We start from the raw sequence: 24,314 nt of genomic DNA, 5'->3' as shown, positions 1-24,314 counted from the left end.
CATCGTTCTTTTTACCCACTAACACCTTATGTTATACTTTTACCAACAGCAACACCAACAGGACACCTTATTATATTACCAATGAGCTTGCTATCGCTTGCCAAGCCAGCCGTTCCTTATCAACCGTTTAGGTTGAGTGCTTAATCCGCTTGGCGAGTGTTCTCCAGGATAAGGGAAGAAGAGTCTTTTAAACTTTTGCATTGTGTTTCGACCACGATCTATATTCGGTACGATCCGCCATTTTGTCTGAATCTCGATATGACGATATTCCACTGTACTGCGAGAGCGAGCGGCAAATTTGACTGGTCGAGATGATGTAAAATGGCGTAATATTTTGTTCAAGTGGGATCAACTGGAAGTTTTGAAAGTACCAACATTTCGATTTCTGTTCTGCAGTGTTCAAGTATATAATTAAATTGAAATAAAATAAGGATTAAAAAAGCTATAGAAAAAAACTTCCTGTAGAAGTTTACCGTCGTTGATGCATCGTCTTTTACACCGCCTTAATTAACACGTTACATTATTTATTTGCTCCTGTTGTTGGTGTTCTTTATGACGTCCCGAAAAACAGTAAACTTCCTGGTTGGAATAATTTTCAATTTTGTTTGACTGCCAGACAGGCAGACAAACTAAAACAATTACTTTACTCATAGCTTTGTGTTCATGCTTGCTCGGGACGAGATTCCGTACAATTTGCCAATTTCAGAGCCAAAGTATTGCTAAAGTAAGAGAAAGGTAAGTACCGGTAAGAGTAAAGCGAAAAGTAAAAGTAAGAAAATAATAATAATAATTACCTTCTCTTCTTGTGGTCTCCCCTCCCCCGCCCCCACCCGCGTCCACCTGTTGAACCGACGGTTTTGCTTTAAAATGTTTAAACTACCCCACCCCCTGCCATGTTGTATTCATTTGTATATTATAACTCGCTTTTTTTCTTCCAGTTCAAAAGGCTGCAATCAATTTGCTCATTAAATCTTTCCATCACAAAAAAAAATTCAATCTCGTACAGTTCTACCTTTCTTCTTTCTCTGAACTCACTTTCATTCTACCCCTCCTCAAACGTTCTCAAACAGATCTCTGATTTGAATATCTCAAGAAATCTAGTCTGTAATAAATGTTCGATTTTCTTTAATCGTTGAAAACTTTCAAATCTCCCTCCTCATCCTTCCCCTCAAATCTCCCCCCTCACCCCTCCCTCTCAAATCTCCCCCCTCCCTCTCAAATCTCCCCTCACCCCTCTCATTCAAAACACCCAACCCACCCCTACACTTCAAAACTCCCAACTCACCCCTCCCCTTCTAATTTCCCCCCTCACCCCTCCCCTCTCATCCCTCCCCCTCACTCCTCCCCTTCCAATCTCCCCTCACCCATTTTTCTTCAATTCTCCCCTCTCACCCCTCCTCCTCAAAGTTGCCTCTTAACCTCTCCACAAAGTTGCCTCCTCCCCGCTTCCTATCCCTTCCAACTCATACCTCCACATCCTCCTACCTTCTACTTCACACTGCCACCCCTCAAACAAGATGTCATGTATGAAGCTGCAAATATTCACCGTTGTATCCCTACATCGTGACCGCATTGTATCCCTACGCCCCAGCTCGGATGGCGTTTCAGTTAATCGGGCCTGTATCGGCAGAGTCAATAAACGTGTGCTACAATCGATCGTAGTCTGTCGAGATACCTTACATGGCGACAAGGATAAACATCTAGAGCATGACTTCTTTCGGCCATATCGATGAATTCGACCCTCATGAACATGATTTTGACACGTATTCTGAGCGGTTGTTTTTCTACTTCGAGGCGAACGGCATCGAGACCAAAGCCCGGATGAAGGCCGTCTTCCTGTCCGTTTGCGGAGGTGAGACGTTCACACTTGTTAAAAACCTGATTCGTCCTCGGACAATCCAGGAGCTCACGTATGCAGAGCTCAAGGCCGCTTTGAAGGAACATTGTAATCCATCTCCTTCAGTCATCCTGTGTCGGTTTAATTTTTACATGTGCAGACAGCAGCAAGGTCAGTCGATCGCAGACTTCATTGCACACCTCAAAAAACTATCACATCTGTGTGAGTTTGGGGACACGATTGATGACATGCTCCGTGATTTGCTGGTGGTTGGCATGTCCTATAGTCCAGTCAATCTACGCCATTTTGGGGTCGAACCCACCACAAATTGCAATAGTAATGAAACATGCATTTTTCAATGTCAAATTTAGTGGAGAATGACATACTAAAAGTCAAGGAGAATCGGAGCATTGGAACATTTCCAATTTTTGCAATCTTTAAGAGAAGGTTTTAAGCGAAAATCTGCATAAATTTTTCAGACCAAAAACTGTTTCCGTGCTAAATCCTTATGAGATCCTGCAATTTTATGTCCCTGAGGCCTGCAATGTAATGGCTTTATGTGAACAAGTTCATATCGTACTATATATACAAAAAAAATCGTTAAATAATATTGAAAAAAATATTGAAAAAAAAAAAAAATATTGAAAAAAAAAAAAAGTGTTTTATTTAATAATTGAATGAACTGCGATTCAAGCACCAACCTAAGAGCTTATTCTTCTTCTGGATCACTTTCTGGTTCTGACAAGGTCACATTAGAACAGTGAAGTCCTTTGCATTCACTGCATGCGTAAGAGCATTCCAGGCTGTACTTGCGACAGCTGCATCGTAGGGTGCTGCAGTCTGTTTTGCAGCCACAGTGGATGGCATCTAGAAGGTAATCTGGAGCAGGCTTCATCTCGGTCATCACGGGAACCATTCTCTCGTCACGTATAGCCCATCCCCAACCATTGGCATCCATGGCAACTCCTTGCCACTGCTGAACCTGAACATACACCCGTAGGCAATGTTGCTTTGCAGATGCTGATGTAGGGGGCAGGGTACGAGGCTCAACTCTGACAGTGCTTGTTGAAACCTTCTGGTGGAAGCGTTGAAGCCTCAGCATGTCCAGTGTTTCCCCGGGCTGGGCATTATACAAGCAAACCAGGGCATTCTCTCCAGCTGTCATGACATCCTCTTTTGACGCTCCAGGAGTGTTGAAGTTTGCCAAAAGCTCGGAGAAATACGCACTGGAGTTCAGCTTCTTCAAGGCTGTTGATTTGCCAATCGAGTAAATTCTTGACGTGGTATCACAACCCAGGAGTCCATGTGCAACAAGAAGCTTGTCACAAACATTGCGTCCAAGGGTCTTTTGCACTTGCTCGATATTCCAACATCTTGCTTGCCTCCTTGACGTCAGCTTAGGCTCAGGTCGGAAGAACAGGTTGTGAGATGTGGGCCCTGCACGACTGCAAAGGAGAACAAGAAGATCGGTGTCGTCGCCAACTATCACGGTGTCCTTGGTGTTTGCACATGCAATGGCTGTCTCCACTATGAGAACATCTGCATCTGCCCTGGCATGATGAACAGCGTTGTGCCGCCGTTGAAGGTCATCACTCAGTAGATTGATGAAACGTTGTTTATTTGTTTGGTTGGCAAGGAAGTCATCTTTCTTCATAGTACATACCATGTCCGTTGTGAAGTTGACAAGGGGACTGCTGTGAGATCGAACGCGCCTGCTGTGCGCTACATCTTTGGTGGAGGGTGCGCTCACATATCCATCGAACACTATGACAGCGTTACCATACCTGTCTCCAACATATCGCACGTAGTGACTGGCGATTCCTCCATATGTCTCGCCAGAATTCCAAGGAATTCTGTGTAGCAATGCCCCACCATCCAGAACATATTGCACATTCTGTGGCAGCACTGTGTTGCGAACGTCAAGGGGGAGTTGTTTCCAAATGGCTTCGGCTAGCGCTGGCTTGTCGGCCTCAAGCAGGATATCAGTGGTCTTAAACAGTGCTGGTGGGAAACTGCTTAGTTCGTACTTGAAGACATCTTTGAGGTCATCACAGCGTGATCCTGCCGTACTCAGACGTTGGAACAACAGTTGTGGATCTATCAGAACGGATTGTCTGCCAGTTTTCAATGACTAGGGCATTGCCCGTACGTGGGTGCCCGTTCCTTGCCCAAAAAAAAAAAAAACGCTACCCGTACGCTCTACCCCGCCCGTACGCCCGTAAACAAAAAATAACAACGCTCTTCGCTTCCGCCCTTCGCTCTGACTGAATTGGGAGAAATAATGCGCATAAGAAATCGAATTACGTACCGTAATGGCGGTCAGCTCGTAACGCGCACACTGTCCGGAAGTTCGCATATCGCATATCTATCTATCTATCTATTAATGCCCATTTATTCAATTATCGCCAACGTATTTTGGCTTTTTGCAATTTAATCGCAAGGAAAAGTAGAAAGAGAAGAGGGAAAAAAAGAAAAGCCTTGCCTTGCTGCAAACAGCTGCTGCAAACAACAACAACATGGAAGGCTGCACTGTCCGGAAGTTGGCATATCGCAGTTACGATTATTTTAGTGTTAATGGCCAATTATTCAATTAGCGCCAACGTATTTTGGCTGTTTGCAATTTAATCGCAAGGAAAAGTAGAAAGAGAAGAGGGAAAAAAAGAAAAGCCTTGCATTAACGCATTAACGCTTGCATTGCATTAACGGTTCGGCACACGTGATAGCTCGCTGCTCTCTGATTGGTTGAAGCGTTTTTTGGACATAGCTCGGTAGGTACTTGTCCGATTAATTACAAACCTTGAAAAGGCACATCCTCGGGTCCCCAGCAATATACCTGGCAAGTTTCAAGTATATCGGACCCGTGGTTGTCGAGAAACAGCGGTCACAGACACACAGACACACAGACAGACACACAGAGATTGCTGGAATTATAGATAGATGAACGTGTGTCAAGAGTCACAACCTGATCTTTCTTCTTGAACGTGTGATCAAGAACCTTTTTGTCAAGCATTCCATCTAAGATCTTCCTGCCGACTGACGCTGCTTGGTCAGCATTGACCGAATCTCCAGCTGTGATGCCAGTGTCAATGCTTTGCAGAGTTTGATCGTTTCCAAAGGGATCCTTTGATGACAGGTAGCGAATAAGTTTGTGCGTGTCATCTGTGTCCCGTCCTTGTCGAGCTGCGCTTTGTTCTTTGTGCTGGTCACTGGTCCCATACTGCACTGATGTGTACTCTTGCAAAGCCATGTTGACCTCTGCACATATGGGGGTGGACAGCAGCCACGTGATCCTTTGCGGCTCGCTCATTCCACGACCCCTTGTTAGTCCCCCTGTGGTTTTCACACTTCTCATGAGCACTTGCTCGATCACAAGATCTGTGGACAAGCCGGCCCAGTACCGATCTGAACGCCGCACTACGTGAAATCCATTCTGGAACTGATGGTGGACCTCCGGATGCTGAATAGACAGTTGTGCCAGTCGCTGCAGGTAGATGTACACAGATGTTGTGTACAGATTGTGGCCTGCAGCTGCTAGGTAGGGCAACATGTCGTGCAAAGCGTGCACGTGCAGACGCCAGTCACCAGTGCGTTCCGACCTCAGGAATGTCCTCAGAATGTCTATCATGTCCATGTATTGCAGCCATAGCTGTGCTGTACGCAGATCCTTCTTCGATTGTCGAGCAACATTCATGATGTCACGAACAGAGTCCAGAACCGGGGCTGAAAGGATATCTTCAGTGCAACCCTCACCCTTCAACAATGAATCATACAGGTTTCGTAGCTCACACAGGTCAACTGGGCCAGCTCCCACACTTTGCGACCCTGACTCGGTATCACGCGGATCCATGGCTGCCTGTCCTGCCTCGGTATCATGCGGATCCATGGCTGCCTGTGCCTCATCTATGCTTTGCATTATCGCGTCTTCACTTGGTTCGTCATCTCCTGTAGTGCCCTGAGGGCCATCATCCTGAGCCTGCGAACAAGCAGGCACTAGCGTACCAAGTACCCTTTCTGCGAGGAGAGTGTTCACTGCTGCATCAACCAAGAGAGTCCTCGAAGAACTACAAACATTTTCATCATGGCTACTGGTTTCGTCTATGGGCGCCGCCATCTTGCTTTTCTAATCGAAGGGAACTCGACCGCAATGTTTGCGTTTTTTGCGCCGACCGGACCGCGATGAACACCCCATAGCAGATAAAACGATTCAAAATGTTCTAACGATCAATTTGATGTAATTTGGACCAAGAACGATGATCGTGGAGAAAAATGGTGGACGATAGAAAATTGGTATGATTTTTCAGAACACAAAGACAGGACGCATCAGTTCGGGCAGTTGAGGCGAGGCGAGGCAGGGATTATCTGGTTGAGGCTTCTGATTGGTTCTCAGCTGGATTGCACTATAGGCTATTCCGAATCTTTTGATACCACACTTTTTGAGATTGGTTATATAAAAGCGACCGTATCCAAGGTCCAAAGTCGTTGCTATGGAGATCATTGTTCGTGTAATTAAATTTTATTCACCTAATTAGGCTTTGTTCACCTAATTAGACTAGAGTAAAATCTAATTTGATATAAGAATATGATAGACCATTATATTAGCTTTCAAAATTCATTGATATGTATATTTTCGAAAAAATTCAATTTTATTGGGATAAAGCTACCTTAAATGTCAATTATCTCAATATATATACCTTTACATGTCAAATGTATTGTAAAACCAGGGCATAAGGCCTGTCTTACACTCTTAAACACTTACATTTCTGACATCTTTTGAGAATGTGAACGAAATAACAAATTAAGTGCATTATTTTGTGCCATTTTTATTAGCTTATTTTCGTGCATAACTGTCAAAAAGTGGTTGCTCGAAATGAATGTGTTCCAATGCCTCGTTATTCCTTGACTTTTACTATGTTATTACATGGGTCAAAAGAAGCAAAAATGCCAAGTTTCATTACTATTGCAATTTGTGGTGGGTATATTCGTAAAATGACCGGCCTACTATGACCGCACTCGTAGACGCCTGCTTGCTGAGAGAAGACTGACGTTCCAAAATGCCAGAGACACCGCCATTTCCATGGAAAGCGCCGAACGCAACGTCGTTTGTTACCAGGATGATATTCTGGTTACTGGTCGTACGGACGCGGAACATCTACAAAACCTGGATAGAGTTCTGAAGAAGATTTCGGACTCCGGCCTACGTTTGCGTCGAGACAGGTGCAAGTTTATGGTGCCATCAGTCACGTACCTGGGTCATACGATTGATGCCGAGGGTTGACACCCGACAGATGAGAAAGTCCGAGCTATCAAGGATGCTCCTGCTCCACGAGACGTGACCGAATTGAAGTCATATCTCGGTTTGCTTCAGTTCTATGGTCGTTACATCCCGAATGTGACCGACGTTTTGGGCCCCCTTTATCGGCTTTTGAGGAAAGGAGTCTCCTGGAGCTGGGGGTCCACTGAACAATCAGCATTCCAGACCTCTAAGGATCTGCTCAAATCGTCCAATGTTCTCATTCATTTTGATCCAGAGAAGGATCTTGTGCTGACATGCGATGCCTGTCGGTATGGAGTGGGTAATGTATTATCACACGTGATGCCTGATGGTACGGAAAGACCTGTTGCATTTTCTTCCAGAACGTTGTCCCCGGCAGAGAAGAACTTTTCCCAACTTGACAAGGAAGTATTGGGAATAGTTCTCGGCGTCAGCAAATTTCGCCAGTACCTTCTTGGACATCATTTCATGATTCGCACTGATCACAAGCCTCTGATCAGTCTGTTTGGTCCAACTAAGGCGACATCTGACACACTACCGCCCAGGATCATCCGCTGATCCCTGTTTCTCGCTGCTTATGACTACACCATATGTTATAAGCCCGGTTAGTCTCTCACAAATGCAGATGCCATGAGTCGGTTACCCCTTCCAGAATCCGTTAATGATTCACCTACACCAGTATCCATTATCGCACTGATGGATCATCTGGAAGATTGTGCTGTCGATGCCGGCCAGATCCGCACTCATACTCGACGAGACCCCGTTCTGTCCAGAACTGTCCAGGCTGTACAGCTTGGATGGTATTTGCTACCTGAGGGTGACCCAGCTTTTGCGGCTTTTAAAGCACTTAAAAACTAACTCAGCGTGGAAAATGGTTGCCTACTCTGGGGATGTCGTGTCGTGATCACGGAAAATCTGCATTCCAGGGTCATGGATGAAATCCATGACTGTCACCCCGGGATTGTGAAGATGAAGTCACTCGCCCGAAACGATGTGTGGTGGCCGAATCTTGATGCTGATATCGAACATCATGTTCGACATTGTTACCCCTGCCAGAGCACTTGGAATACACCTGCGAAAGTGCCACTGCATCCCTGGGAATGGCCCAGCGAACTGTGGCATCGCCTACATCTCGATTATGCCGGGCCTATTAACGGCAGCATGATTCTAATAATTACGGACGCGCACACAAAATGGATTGATGCCTATGTGACGCGTGGTACTACGTCAGCCATTGTCATCGAAAGACTCAGACGCTGTTTCGCCACTCATGGTCTGCCCAGGATGATCGTGAGTGATAACGGTTCGTGTTTTTCCAGTACCGAGTTTGCCAAGTTCACACGTCGGAACGGCATCAAACACAAGTTTGTCAGCCCACATCACCAGGCTTCAAATGGCTTGGCCGAACGATCCATGGGAATCATCAAATCAGGATTGCAGAAACTTCCGGAGGGAACCCTGGAAACAAAGCTGTCTCATCTCCTGTTCAAATACCGCATCACGCCACAATAAACAACCGGTGCAGCTCCGTCTGAGTTATTGATGAAACGACACCTGAGATCGACACTTGACAATCTCAAACCAGACGTATCATCGAATGTTTATCAGAGCCAGCTTAACCAAAAGTTGGTGCACGATAAGACATCCAACAGTCGATGTATCAACATTGGAGATCCAGTGTTTGCCCGAAATTTTGGTGCAGGTGCGACGTGACTACCGGGGGACATCATCGAGAAGCCAGGTCCACTGTCCTGCGTGATTCGCCTGCAGGACGGCCGTGAAATTCGTCGACATCAGGACCACATAACCTACCGTCACTGTGAGTCGATGGAGCCTGTAGCATCGTCACAGTCAGGACAACAGTTCGACCCGTCACTGCCGGAGATTGTCGTGGCCGCTCCAGCCGGCTCGGATGCCCCGAAAACCTCTGCGAACGCGACACCCTTCGTGGAGACCAAAGGAATCACCTCGGACTCTGTATCCACTGGTACACCGCGACCCAAAGGAATCACCTCGGACTCTGTATCCATTGGTACACCGCGACGCTCAATGCGTGAGAGAAAAGCACCCGACCGGTTGAATCTTTGAAGATGTTTTTTTTCACGGTGACATGTTCTATTTTCACGGTGACACATGTTCTATTTTCACGTATTTTCATTATTCTCATAATCGTTTGCACACATATTTTCACATGTTTTGGAAATGTTGCTTTTGAAATGTCAATTCTTGAAATCTAGCACGTACTGCTCTTGGTAATTTTGGATTTAAAGGGGAGGATGTCATGTATGAAGTGCAAATATTCACCGTTGTATCCCTACACCGTGACCGCATTGTATCCCTACACCGTGACCGCATGGTATCCCTACGCCAGAGCTCGGATGGCGCTGAGGTGAATCGGGCCTGTATCGGCAGAGTGAATAAACGTGTACGACAATTGATCGTAGTTTGTCGAGATACCTTACAACTTGTGTGCTTCCCTTTCTCTCTCGAGCTTGTCTCCACCTCCCTTTATTATGTTTTATGTGTTTTATGTATGTACTAGCTCCTACACGAGCCTCGATCTTGTATAAAAAATAATAAAATAAAATAAATTGCTCTTCCTTCACAACCTGCGCAACCCCTGCCTCTCCTGTTTTCTTAATATTCTTAGCAAAAGTCAAAACTTAACGACCACCTGCATTCATTCATCCCCTTCTTCACTCACCTGTGGAATTGTATTCCTGAATGTTGTCTTGATCATTTCCTTCCAGGACTGAAGTCTCTTGACACCTGTCAATATCTCCCATTTCTACCTCTGAGCTTTACTACACCCACTACAACTATCGGGTACGCCTTTTTGCGGTGGTTGTACCCGTAAAGCAAGTTTGGGGGCCAAATCTTCCCCATTCTTCCCTGTTGCCCGGATTCGTCAGGGCAGGACGTTCATGGTTGGAGAGCTAATCGGTCCCCATGGACCAGCCCTTTCCTTCTTGTCTGTCTCTCTCTGTGGAGGCCCTGACTTCGTGAAGGCAAGGGTACACCATCCTGGATGTGAGGGATCTCTGGGTCGCTCATGGGAGATCGATAGGCTGTCTCCGTGCTGTGGATTGTCTGGGGCTATACAATAACAACAACAACATCTACACCCACTGAGAGCTTAATTCACCCACCATTTCTCTTCTAGTGTTGTGGTGCATCCTTACGTTCTTGTCCGACTGTTTTCCCTTCACCCCATTTTGTCTGTTGGCCCTTTGTTCCTTGTTATTCTACATTTCTTTGAGCCTTAATATCTATCCAAGTATATTGCTTTTAATACTTGAGTTTGAAAGAAAGAAACAGACACCAGAAATTTGTGGCATTTTGAGCACGGCATGCATTTTTGTAACCAATATGGCAACACAGGAAGTCATCAACCACTTTTACACACTAAGGACTCAAACACATTTCACTAGGTTTGCCATTGGGATGCAATAACACAGACGAGCTTGCCGGTACCGCCTCTTTTGTACGGTATGGTGCAAGTTGGGAGAGATACTTTGAGGAAGAGGAAGAAAGGCTTCAACCATAATGCATAGACAGCTGGCTGCCTGTATGGCAACACATACATGCAAAGACTAGTCGTACAAGGCAAGGATCTACTGGTGTGTCTTACTTAAAACTCCACATCAGGACAACACAAGACTGGGCTCAACAATGAGCCGATGGCTTAGTCAGGGCTGGATTGGTTAACATTTGGTGCGACGGCACTTTTCCATCAAATGCTGCGCAAGAAACCGACAGGCTCTACAGGTTGAGAAAATTAATTTAGCTTGCTTTGAATTCTAAGTCTCATAACAGAGCGGTTTGGACTGACATGTTACATGCCTGCGGTCATGACATCTGCATTTTCTACTCCAAAGGGAAACAGTCTGCGTAAGAACACATCCAAAAGAGGGAAGAAGTTTATGCGCGGGCCAAAACGTGTGGGAATGTGCAACAATAAATACTCGAACACATTACAGAGAATCAACCATACAAGATAATTCCTTAGTATGTCTGTGGATTGAAAAATGTCGGCCATATTGAAAAAGGTATCTCTTCCCTTTGCCTCTGGAGTGGCTGCTTTTCCCGCCAATATTTGACCGATATGGATCTTTCACAGCAATAGCACGTTGTCTGCACCATTGACCGACTGTTGCCCGATACTCTCAATATTTTTTGAGGCCTGAAGCTCACCGGCTGACGAGTTAAAGTCTTTCTGTGCATCACTGGTCGTGTCAAGTGTCGGATGTGTTGGTGACAAATGGCCTTGGGAGTTTGATATAGATTCATCCAGGCCCACCACAGAGCACTCAGCTGCTGCCTTCTCAGCAGGAGGGGTTGGTTTTGGGGAGGATGGATGGCAAGGAGAGCGTGAACGGCAAGGAGCAACAGGGCGAGGTGGGGGTAGCTTATGGGAAGGTACTGGAGATGTGGGTCTATCTATAAAGGCTGCAGGTGAAGCAGGGCGGCTTGGGGGCTTCGGAGATGGTGGCCGTTCTGGAACAATGTTAATCAATGGATGAGAAGAGGTAATATTTGATGGGGCTGCCTCAGTTGGACTGAAGATAGGTTGTTGAGTTGGAGTAGCTACTGAAAGCACTGGTCCTGTAAACAAACAAAAAAAAAACAAAAAAAAAAGACACCAGATGTTCTTTCCTATAGTGTCCAAACCTCATGGAGAAAGATGTGCATCCATTTTGGCACAAATTCATTAAGGAGACATTTAAAAAAAGACAAACCAACACAGTCTTTGCTTATTCTCACGTTTGTACACAATATTATGCATTGGATTTACATTACCTGGATCACCTTAGGCTATGGAGAAAATTGTCACACCTATTGTCTGCTGCTGTAGGATGACTATGTCAGACTCAAACAGCCTGAATAAAGCCGTAGACGATGGAATGGTTGGTGGAATGGTGGAATGGGAAATGTCTGGTAGTGAAGAAGCCACAAGCCTGGTACGATGGGCTGGTATTGGAGTGAGCACCCCAGGAAACACACCTATCACAATGGAATGGCATAGCTTTGTAAGCATGCAACAACAAAATGGCAAATGCTCTTACAGTAAACCTACATCTTAAGCTGTGTACCGTACATTTGTACTCCACTGGGATGCCTGGCCTGACATTGTGGGACGTATACTTGTATTTTTGTCCGATCAGCAGAGGTTTGCATCATTGGACCAATGTGTTCAGTTGACCAAGTCATGTGAGGGAGTCTGGCAAAGTGGAAACCCCACCAATAAATACCAGTGCCTTGTGAATACAAAAATATTTTTGAGATACCTTTGAAAGTGAAATTCAATGTCACTTGTGTCCGACATATTCCTTTCAATCTACGGGGGACTCAGGCTAATGTTCTTGAACCTTCTAGAAGTATGCTGCTGTTCTAGAAACTTCTAGAAGCATGCTGCTGTTACAGAAACTTCTAGAAGCATGCTGCTGTTATAGAAACTTCGAGAAGTGTGCTGCTGTTTCAGAAACTTCTGGAAGTGTGCTGCTGTTTTAGAAACTTCTAGAAGCGTGCTGCTGTTCTAGAAACTTATAGAAGCGTGCTGCTGTTCAAGAAACTTCTAGAAGCATGCTGCTGTTAAAGAAACTTCTAGAAGCGTGCTGCTGTTAAAGAAACTTCGAGAAGTGTGCTGCTGTTTTAGAAACTTCTAGAAGTGTGCTGCTGTTTCAGAAACTTCTAGTAGCATGATGCTGTTCTAGAAACTTCTAGAAGTGTGCTGCTGTTCAAGAAACTTCTAGAAATGTGCTGCTGTTCAAGAAACTTCTAGAAGCGTGCTGTTGTTTAAGAAACTTCTTGAAGCGTGCTGCTGTTCTAGAAACTTCTAGAAGCGTGCTGCTGTTCAAGAAACTTCTAGAAGCGTGCTGCTGTTAAAGAAACTTCTAGAAGCGTGCTGCTGTAAAGAAACCTCGAGAAGTGTGCTGCTGTTTTAGAAACTTCTAGAAGTGTGCTGCTGTTTTAGAAACTTTTAGTAGCGTGATGCTGTTCTAGAAACTTCTAGAAGCGTGCTGCTGTTCAAGAAACTTCTAGAAATGTGCTGCTGTTCAAGAAACTTCTAGAAGCGTGCTGCTGTTTAAGAAACTTCTAGAAGCATGCTGCTGTTCAAGAAACTTCAAGGAGCATGCAATGGTACCAATGTCCCAACCTTTCTGTGGAGGATGTAACATTGTTTGGAGTTAGCTAGTGAGATGTTCACGATAACTGTTTCCATCCTATTGGTCACTATGCATGACAATGTACCTGGTGTGGACGAGGCTGGTGCTGGCATGAGGCTCGGCGCATCAGGCAGTTGTGGATCCAGATCGAGGAGTAAAAGGTCTGCCTGCGTAGCAGCTGGGGCATTTGCAGGACCATCCGAGGCTGCTGAACCTGAGGCCAGGCAATCAGTAAGTGGTGAAAGGTCGAGCAGGTTAAGGCTAGGGCAGGTTTGAATTGAGGGTGATGGTGCCGGTGATGTGCTCGGTAGATCCAGTACTGCCATTGCAACTGAAAATAGAGAATAAGGGAAGAGAGTGATTCCAGTTGTATAACAACTGATATAGGAGGAAATGAGGACGAGATGTCAACCACTTCACTTCCTTATTCCTCGAAGTATAAATGTACATTGTGAGTAACTTAGTTTTGGCCTCTTCTAAAGCTCTCAACTATCTTTCAACCAACCCTGATACCTACTACTGCAAACTAAATTAAAACGTGTAAGTTCATAAAATCTACATTTATCACTCAAATATCACAATATTTGGCACTGATTACATTGAATAGGCCAGGGCCGACTGTGTTTAACTGTACTTAAATGTCATTCTCCCAATGTTTGCCATGGCACAGCAAGCATTTCTCCTACAGATTTGACGGGCACAATGGTTGATCACTCTGACGCATTTCGCTGTAGGAATTAAGCGAATTTTATCAATACTTGTTGCTATGAATTCTTCAATGGATTGTGGCCTTCCTCTGTATACGTTGTCCTTCAGATAGCCACGAAGATATAAATCTGTTGATGACATATCTGGTGAGTGTGTGGCCCAATCAACCGCAAGTCTTCGACCGATGACTCTGTTACCAAAGTGCGTGTTGAGCCCATTCAGTGAATCATTTGAGGTGTGAGGACTGGCTCCATCCTGTTGCAAACATTGTCCTCTCTTGAACCACTCCCCACCCCCTTGATGGCCTTGGCCCTCCAAAACTTCCCAAAAGCCTGGATGTAACATTTCGTATTTACAGTCAATGCCTTGCCTGTGTCATCCGCAAATAAGAAAGTGCCAATGATTCAATGTTTACTGATTATCTGAGTTATCAGCTAGTGCATTTTTCTGAGTGGAGAGGTCACTCGAGCACTAGATTGGGGGGTGGGGAAGCAAGGGAGGAGGTCTCAATCCCCAGTATACACAGTTGTACCTGGAATTACACAGTTGTAAGTTCTTGGAATTGACATGCCCAGGAAGAAGGAATGGGCCGCATCAGAAAAGCAGACATTGTCAAGGAAGTTAGGCCTTTCTTCCATCCTGGCTGCAAACCACCGACCGGCACATTGTCACTCTTTTCTGCATATGAGCTGCAGTCAATTCTGTATGGATACAATTCCACATCGCGGATGAGAATTATTCTCACAGATTCACGTGAAATTCCAAGCTCTTGACTCTGACACTCAAGAGATTTGTTAGGACTTCTGCCCACTGAATCACGAACAAGGCGATGTTCTCAGGAGACCATAAATCTTGAGGATGTCCCTAATGTGTTGGTCCTCCAGCATTTTTACTTTTGAGATTTGTGACAGAGCCTTTTTCTCTGAACCTTATGACCCAGGCAGATATCTGGATTTCCCCCAATAGAAAGTCCTTCCATTCTGGTCTTGTTGATGACAAAGTTCTCCGCAAATTTAGCCTGCTCTTCCTCTGCTCCAATTGGTTCATATGCTCATGTGCTTGTGAGAATCAACATCTCTCTGGCTATTTTCAGAGAACTGCCTCAGTGCCAGCTAGTCTGGCAGTTCACTCTGACAGATTGGCAGGGGCTGCAAGCAGCCATCTCTCTTCAGGACTGGCCTCCCATATCTACTGCCCCTGATATTAATTCAGCCTGGGAATTCTTCCACAGAATCCCACTCTCTCTTATGCACAGATTCATCCCATCTCATCTTCAGTTTACCTACCATTCTTTCTACGAATGGTGAATCCCGTGAAGAAGCAATTGCACTGAAACAACTTGTCTTCTCTTCATGGAAAGCAAACCCGAACGAAGGCAATCTGATCATTGCAAAAATAGCGAGCTAGAAAACAACATCTGTCCAACTTCAAGATTGAACTTTCAAACGTGTCTACTTTCTCTAAAACCTGGTGGTGCCTTCTTAAGTCTGTCTCCGGTGTATACTCCGGATACTAGAATTTTCCTTCATCACTGAGAGATAGGGCCAAAAACGCCATTTTTTTGGATACATAGTCGAGGCTCGTGGAAGAGCTACACTGTTACAGACGGATTTGGGCAAAACTTGGTGAATAAGTTGGGTAGCTCACAAGACCAAACTGATTAGATATTGGTTAACGTCCAAATGCAGATCTGGCCTATCGGTGGGATACAAAACCTAAACTGTTCAGCCTGGTGGAGATATGCGCTCTACCGAGTGCCGTTCTAGTTAACAATGTTAGCTTCAGCTAAAGTTGAAACCAAAACCTCTAGAATACATATCCTGTCTACCCACCACTCAGCTACCTCCATACCCAAATATATTAATATGGACATTATTCTGTATTGATGAGCCACCAAAAAGCTCTGTTTCTTATCAAGCAGAGAATTTACTAATCAAAGTTAGTGGGCTTTCCTCTTTATAATTGTTTGTTTCCAATCTGCCATCCTTTCTTGGCTTCCTCTAATCCACTCTTTGTGGTTGATTCCAGTAATACCCATATAGCTTCTGAATCTTCAAGGAGTGGCAGAAGGCGAAGGGTACGGGAGCAGAAACAGCAGAGCATGAAAGTTATAAGGCAGCCAAGAAAGCTGCAAAGAAAGAGGTAGCAAAGGCGCAGGAGGCATGGAGGAAAATGTTCGGAGAACGCTTGGATTCGGAAGAGGGTCAGAGAGCAGTATTCAGGATTGCAAAGCAGATAGCTAAAGAGAGGTGTGATGTGATGGGGGTGAGTTGCTTGAAGGATGAAGTGGGACAAATCGTTGTGGACCCAGATGGAATTAAAGGAAGATGGAAAAGATATATGGAAATGCTGTTGAATACAGAGAATGAATGGGATGGCAACATAGAGAGTAACCCAGTTTTAGGACTGGCAGAGAAGATAACTGAGAAGGAAGTTGAGGAAGCGATAAAAGCAATGAAGAGTAGAAAAGCGGGAGGGCCGACGGGAGTTGTGGGAGATATGTTGAAGGCAGCAGGAAGTTGGGGTGTGAAGAGAATGACAGAGATCTGTAATCTGGTGGTGAAAGAAGGCCGCATTCCAGTGGATTGGGAACTGAGTACCCTCGTCCCTCTATACAAGGGGAAAGGTGACCCTCTGGAGTGTGGCTCGTACCGAGCGGAAAAGTTATTGGAGCATGGAATGAAGGTATTGGAAAGTGTGTTGGAGAGGAGGATAACGAAGAAAGTGAAGATCGACGAAATGCAGTTTGGATTTATGCCAGGAAGAGGAACGACAGACGTGCTTTTTATTGTGAGGCAGTTGCAGGAGAAGTACATGGAAAAGAGGAAGAAGTTGTTTCTTGGGTTTGTTAATCTGGAGAAAGCATTCGATAGGGTTCCACACAAAGTATTGACCTGGGCATTGAGGAAGTTAGGAGTGGAGGAATGGTTGATCAGAGTAGTGATGGCAATGTACAAAAGAGCGCGCACAGTTGTAAGGACGAAGGACGGGAACAGTGGTGAGTTTGAGGTGAAGGTGAGAGTGCATCAGGTGTGGGTACTAAGTCCACTACTATTTGTAGCTGTGATGGAGGTGCTGGCTCAGAACGTAAAGGAGGGTTTACCGTGGGAGTTGTTGTATGCAGATGATCTGGTGTTGATTGCGGAAAGTATGGATGGACTGAAGGAAAAGATGCACAAATGGAAGGAATGTATGGAGACAAAAGGTCTGAAGGTGAATATAGGAAAGACGAAGGTGATGGCAAGTGGTAAAGCATGTGGTGAGGTGGAAAGAACTGGGAAGTGGCCCTGTGTTGTGTGCAGGAAGAGTGTCGGAGTGAACTCCATTCAATGTACAATGTGCGCTGAGTGGGTTCATCAAAAATGTAGTGGTCTGAGAGGGTCATTAACCAGTGTGGCAGCTACATTCCAATGTAAGGTGTGCACAGAGGGAGCTGCAGATGGAGGAAATGTTGAGTTGGATCTTGGAGACGGCATGAAGCTGGAAGGTGTGAAAACATTTTGCTACCTCGGAGACATGCTGAATGGAGAAGGTGGATCAGACTCGGCAACGGTTGCTCGAGTGAGATGTGCATGGAAGACGTTTCGGGAACTGAGTGGCATGCTGATGATGAGGGTAGTGTCGTTGAAGCTGAAGGGAAAGGTGTATGCTGCATGTGTGAGAAGTGTTATGATTTATGGGAGCGAGACATGCGTAATGAACGTAGAGCAGCAACGAAGGTTGGAAAGGGTGGAAATGCGAATGGTTCGATGGATGTGCGGAGTATCGTTGAGAGAGAGGAAGACAAATGATGAATTGCGAAAGATGATGGGAATAGAGCCTGTGATTGATGCTGTGAAGAGGAACACGTTGAGATGGTTTGGTCATGTGTTGAGGAAGGATGAAAGTGACTGAAGTAGAGGACGGGGAAGACCGAGAAAGACTTGGCTAAAGATGGTGGAAGAAGAAATGCGGGCAAGGGCGTTAACAAGGAGAGATGCAGAAAAATGAGCAAGAGGAGAAGATTGTCATGGGGACCACAAGGCTAACCCCCACTCTAGCAGGGAAAATGGCCTTAAAATGCATGTTGTTGTTTGTTGTATAGCTTTTGAATCTTGCTCAACAGAGGTTCCTGGAAAAACCAAGGAAAACGAATGTAAAATTAGTTGTCGATCTGTCACAATGAGAGTTGTTTTATTTCAAAAACAAAGTTAGGGGAGACCAAGGTTGGTTGGAACATGGGGTAGGTTGAAGCATTGGGATTATCCAATCAGCTTCTTAGCTGATGGCATCATAGTTTCAGTGGCAATTTATAGACAAGGAAGGCACATCGCCATTTTGTTTTCAAGTCTGTGGCAAGCAGGGGAGCCGAAGAGGAGAAGTTTGTTGATTTTTGCTATGTTCGAGTAGATGTTTCACTTCATGACAATTTCTTTCTATTGTCTTAACATTCCAAGATATTTTACAACACTGATTTGGGAACATATCCTGATATACTTGTCTTACAACAAATGGTTTATTGTTGCCTATTCAGCCCATCTTTGGTAAATTTCTACTTGACCAAAACTGAGTGTCATCGGGGCTGGTTGGAACGTTGGCCTTGGGGAAGGTTGGAACATGTTCCAACCAACCCCGTCATGTTAAAACTTACCCCATCAATATTTCCTCTCAAATTTACGCTCATCTTTATGATACGTTGCGATTTTCACAAACTTTCACTAATTCATTCATCTCAATTATTCTTATTTAATTCCAGAAAGGAGAAGAAAATATAAGTGAAAATCTGCCAGGGCAAGGACTCCTGCAGATGTGAAGATCCGTGCAGCAAATGAGGTGTTGGAGATATGCACGCATGCAAAATTATTTTGTGTTTAAAACATAGGCCTAAATGAAGCATAATTATGACTAGGCTAGAGACGATGTGCAGGTATATTTGTTATGAACATTTGGAAAAAAAAAATAGAAATTGTACCAAACATTTTAATGGGGCCAATGTAGGGCTACATTTGTATGAGCCAATAAATGATCTGTTTGGAGTTTGGGCAATTAAATAACTGTCAACGTCGCGCAGAATGTAACAAATGTCCAGTAAATATCCTGTTGGGGCGAGATGACAATTGTGTATTGATTGGATAAACACAAACATATTGTTCAATTGTAGGCCAAACTTATTGTATGCCGGTTATTCGATATTACTTTCAAATTTTGAGGAATTTAGATTGTCTACCATTGTTTCTAAGAGAGAAACAATAAAAAGGCCTACAATAAAAAAATAACATGTGCATTTTTTTTCCATGATTAGAGATCGTGTTCCAATTTGCGTCGTATGATGTTCCAACCAGCCCCTATACGGGGTAGGTTGGAACAGAAAGAAATTCTATTTTATAATTATTGTCCTTATTGTCCACTGCTGATATGTAGCTCATTCGTGGCCCTTTCATATAAATACTTCACAGCTAAAGTTTTAAATCAAAAGGTTTCTCTCTGGTTGACATATTTTTTTTAATGTTCCAACCAGCCCCAGTCTCTCCTACTGAAAGTGAAATAGCAAACCAGGAACAGGTGTTGTGGGCCGTGGAGGTGGTTGTTTCACGGTAACTTCTTGAGCTGGTTTGTCTGTCATCGGAGCTGTTAAGCTGACAGCAGCTTCTGAAAGAATAAGTGCAACAGAGTCAAACATCACCATCCTATTTAATAAGCCATTAGGGACTACACAGTGCCAATCTGACTTTAAAAAAACAAGGCAAGGTGTCCATACTTCATATGACGTATAGAAGTGAACTTTTGGTTGAAACAGTTATTTTTACATTTTGTTAGAAAATAATGAACCTGAACTGGGAGCAGTTGGAACCAATGACCAGGATTCAGCAACAGAAGAAAGAACAGATGTCGGTACATCAGATTGAGAAGGACAGCTGCACGGAGGAGTTTTCCTTTCCTGGGTCACATGGTCTGAAGTCATACCAAAAATATCAAGATGAAACTCAGTTAATACAAATAAATACCAATTGTGATAGCACAATGTCACATGGTTGAGGGTGCAAGTGAAGGGGATTAACAGAAGAGCTTTACAGTTGCTGCATATCCCTGTCTTTCCCTCGTGGTCCCCATGTGCTGTCTTTGTCTTTCCCTCGTGGTCCCCCTGTACTGTCTTTCCCTCGTGGTCCCCCTGTGCTGTCTTCTCCAATTGTCCGTTCCCTGGGAGACACGATCGAGGAGACACGATAGAGGCAACAGGAGGAGCAGAATTAGCCGTGAGATCGAGAACAAAGCCAGCCTGGAATAAATGCACACAACTAGGAGGTATCATGAAGCAGAGAAACATTCCATTCTCTGTAAAAGTTCAAGTTTAAAAAGCACGTATCAGACTGGTAATAAACTAGTATGATGCCCTCCATAAGTATTAGAACAGTGAAGCCAAATTTGTTATTGTTACATATAGTCAATGAATTTGAGATCAAAAGATGAATACAAGACAACAGTATAGAAGGTCAGCTTTTATTTCGTGATATTTCTATGTTATATGTATAAATATACATATTTTTATATTAAACATTGCAGAACAATAGCAGTTTTTATATTCAGTCAGTCCCCCTATTTTAGGTAAGCATAAGTATTGGAACAGATTAACTTAAAGTAAATTAAAGTAGTATAATAGTTAGTATTTTGCTGCATATCCCTTGCATGCAATAACTGCAACGACCATGTGACCCATTGACATCACCAAACTTCTTGGTATCTTCCTTTGAGATGCTTTGACAAACCACTACTGCAGCCATTTTCAGTTGTTGTTTGATTTGGTGGGTTTCTGACTTCATTCATGAAATGCTCCATTGGATTGAAATGAGGAGATTGACTTGGCCAGTCTAAAACCTTCCACTTTTCCCCCCGATGAACTCCTTGGTTGTGTTGTTAGTGTGTTTTGGGTCATTGTCTTGCTGCGTGAAGTGCCGCCCATCGAGTTTGGAAACATTTTCTTGTGCTTAGGCAGACAAAATGTTTTTGCACACTTCTAAATTAATTCTGCTGCTGCCATCATTAGTTACATCATCAACTAGAACGGCACTCAGTAGAGAGCATACCTCCACCAGGTGAACAGTTTAGATTTTGTATCCCAGAGTAGACCAGAAAATCACAACACAGAATCACATTTCATCAAAATCATCCGTCCACAACTTTTTGAGATATTCTGCTGTATGTAGATTATGGCCATATCTCCCAATGGTGAAGAATCACTTAAAAAATTAAATAATTCTCATATCCGAATCCATATTCAGATCTTCACCGAAATCGAATGGAACCGTCCTTTTAACGCACCCAACCTGTCCACCAAGTTTTGTTCAAATCCGTCCACAACATTTTGAGATATCCTGCTATATGTCGTTTTTGGCTCTATCTCCCAATGGTGAAGAATCACTTAAAAATTCTACTAACCGGATCGGGATCCAGATCTTTACCAAAATTGAATAGTTTCTTGTCACATACACAACCTGTCCACCAAGTTTCATCCAAATCCGTCCATAACTTTTTGAGATATCCTGCTATATGTTGGTTTTAGCCTTATCTCCCAATGGTGAAGAATCACTTTAAAAATTCTACCAGCCGGATCCGAACCCAGACCTTCAACAAAATCTAATAATTTCGTCCTTGTCACATATGCTACCTCTCTGCCAAATTTCGTCCGAATCCGTCCACAACTTTTTGAGATATCTTGTTCACAAACAAACAGACGGACAGTGGTGAAAACACAACCTCCATCCATAAAGATGAGTGACCTAGTTCCAGAGACAGCCGTGCAAGCCCAAGCCATGACACTACCTCCACCATGCTTCACAGATGTGGTAGTATGCTTTGGATCACATACAGTCCTTCCTTTCTCCACAATTTCACCTTTACATTACTTTGGTAATGGTTTGTCTTGGTCTCATCTGTTCATAAAACGTTGTTCCAGAACTCCACTGGCTCACCTCTGTACTTCTTGGCAAATTCTAATCTGACCTATCTATTTTTGGTGCTGATGAGAGGTTTGCACCTTGTGGTGTAGCCTTTGTAATTCTGCTGTCCAAGTCTTCTGTTAACGGCACATTGTGATACTTTCACCCTTGTACTCTGGAGGATGTTGGTCCTCCAGAGTACAAGGGTGACAGTTGTTTTAAGGTTTTTCTTCACAGCTCTGATTATTTTTCTGACATCAACTGCAGTTGTTTTCTTTGGCTGACCTGGCTGTTGTCTATTGATAAGTGGTTTTTCTTTTTCAAGATATTCCAAATTGTTGTATTTGCTATGCCAAATTTTGTGCTATGGTTCCAATTGAATTTTTCTTTTCTTCCAAATTGCTTGCTTTTTTTCATAGACAGTTCTCTGGTCTTTGTCTTGGTTTTTACCTACTGACTTCCAAGGCAAAATCAAAAGCTAAAACGAAGACAAGACATTCACAGCTCTTGTATGTGTGAATAATCAATGCAACAAGAAACACCCATCAGTCATTTTTTCCAAAACTTATGCTTACCAAAAATGGGGAACTGAATATAAAAAGTGCTATTGTTCTACAATGCTAAAACATATATACCGGTATATAGAAATTCCAAGAAATAAAAGCTGACATTTGTACTCTTGCCTCATATTCATCTTTTCATTTCAAATCCAAATTTCAATAGTATTGTGTATAGCAATAATAACAAATTTGACTTCACTCTTCCAATACTTCTGGAGGGCGCAATATATATATATATATATATATATATATATATATATATATATATATATATATATATATATATATATATATATATATATATATATATATATATATATATATATATATATATATATATATATATATATATTATATATATATATATATATAAAGACCAAATCATGTCTCTCAGCCAGAATTGGATGGAATTTAACCAACAGGCTCTCATCTAATCAATTACCCCAGGTGGCTAGGATTGCCATTAATTAACTCCCATGCTCTTCCAGCTAAAGAAAGCTGCATAAAGCAACCAAGAAAAGTTGTGTACTATATAAAAACGCTCAGGTTAGATAACGTACAAACAAGACCGAAAGTCTAACAGCAGCGCAGCTGGGCTTGTAAAATATGATAAACCACAAACACATGTTATTAGCTTTTAAACGGTCGTTAATGCGCTTATAACATTAAACAAAGAAATTTGGAGAAATCCTGACATCCATGAGGTAAGTTTTATTTACAGATCTGAGTGAAGATCTACTGTAATCTATATACCCCACAAGGGTTAGGTAAATAATATGTCCCTTCCTGCTGCTAAAATGACGTTTTTTGTTGCGGCCTTTTGAAACCCACCAATTAAGGTTTTGTTTTGAAAACCACCAATGCAACCCAATTTTCCTGCTGTTTAACACGAAACTTATTTTACGAAACTAGCTAGCGCTTGCCAAGCCAGCCGTTCCTTAACTGTTTTGAATGGAGTGCTTGCTCAAATGCTTAAACCACTTGGCGATCTCTCCACAAGAAACTTGGTAAATTAACACACCCAATGTTCTTGAGACCCGACCATAGATCCACTGTAATCTATATACCCCAAAGAGGAATGACCCTTCCTGCCACTCCCGTCGTGAGCAGGTGAACAAGTAAATTTAAATGTCGGTCGGTGGAGTCAGCCGTCATAATGACATCATAGACGTTATGACATAGCGTGACGGCCGGACACAAACCTGCCGCTCCTTTAATATTGTTATGAATTTTGGGTAGGGGGATACATAGATCCAGGTAGATCTGCATAGGTAGGTGCTCTGATGACATGAAGAAGAAGAACCATTTCGATGTACAGTAAGTCAGGGATCTGTTTAGGCGGTTTGTCGAATTAAGTGTATACCTATGATCATACAAGGATGATTGTGTGATAGGTAGAGTAGGGATTATGCTATTTCCCCCATGTGTCAAACCTGTGATCTATCCATTGTCCCGTATGGCAACACACATAGACACGTAGGTTAGGAATCCCACCATTAAAAGCACCACACATAGCATTTAATAAAACCTGACCGGAAGAACAGACCGGAAGCGGCCGCGCAGTATTACACCATGGCAATGAAACATCGAGCTCAGGCAGGCAGTAGCCACGCCCAGAAGGACTCGTGATTGACAGGGGGGAGGGGCGAGTGAGAAGCAGGCCGCCGATTGGCAGAGTCGAGAAGTGAGGCAGGGATTGGAGAGAAAGAGGGCTGACGTCACGGGACGGCCGGTAAAATCACTCGCTCGCCGGCATTTTGCTCTCTTCCTTCTGCCCTCTCATATTGGACTGCTCCCTTGCGTTTGGACATTCGGCTTGCCTTGGACTTTCTTCTTTTCTTGCCCTCCGCCATTGCT

General features: G+C 43.7%; 2 protein-coding genes and 1 long non-coding RNA gene across 4 annotated transcripts in view; all 3 read right to left on the bottom strand.

Annotated features, from left to right (window-relative positions):
- Positions 1–24,314, bottom strand: part of LOC137434339 (growth arrest-specific protein 7) — a 517,476-nt gene that overhangs the window by 255,828 nt on the left and 237,334 nt on the right. The window lies entirely within an intron of this gene.
- LOC144894129 (uncharacterized) lies at positions 10,438–13,607 on the bottom strand. Its single transcript, XR_013624838.1, has 2 exons — positions 13,362–13,607; positions 10,438–11,714 (listed from the first exon to the last, which is right to left on the bottom strand). It is a non-coding gene; the product is annotated as an uncharacterized LOC144894129 (long non-coding RNA).
- The window catches only part of LOC137433649 (epsin-3-like), a 40,575-nt gene continuing 35,754 nt past the window's right edge, over positions 19,494–24,314 (bottom strand). The window contains exons 9-10 of the mRNA XM_078786183.1: positions 19,793–19,915; positions 19,494–19,612 (exon numbers count right to left, since the gene is read on the bottom strand). Of these exons, the coding sequence (XP_078642309.1) occupies positions 19,494–19,612; positions 19,793–19,915 (242 nt within the window). The remainder of the gene's footprint in view (positions 19,613–19,792; positions 19,916–24,314) is intronic.

This window comes from Myxine glutinosa, chromosome 10 (genome assembly GCF_964187855.1).
Source record: "Myxine glutinosa chromosome 10, kmMyxGlut1.1, whole genome shotgun sequence".
NCBI classification, from domain to species: domain Eukaryota; kingdom Metazoa; phylum Chordata; class Myxini; order Myxiniformes; family Myxinidae; genus Myxine; species Myxine glutinosa.
The sequence above is the reverse complement of the archived record's forward strand: the minus strand, read 5'-3'. Positions and strand labels throughout refer to the sequence as shown.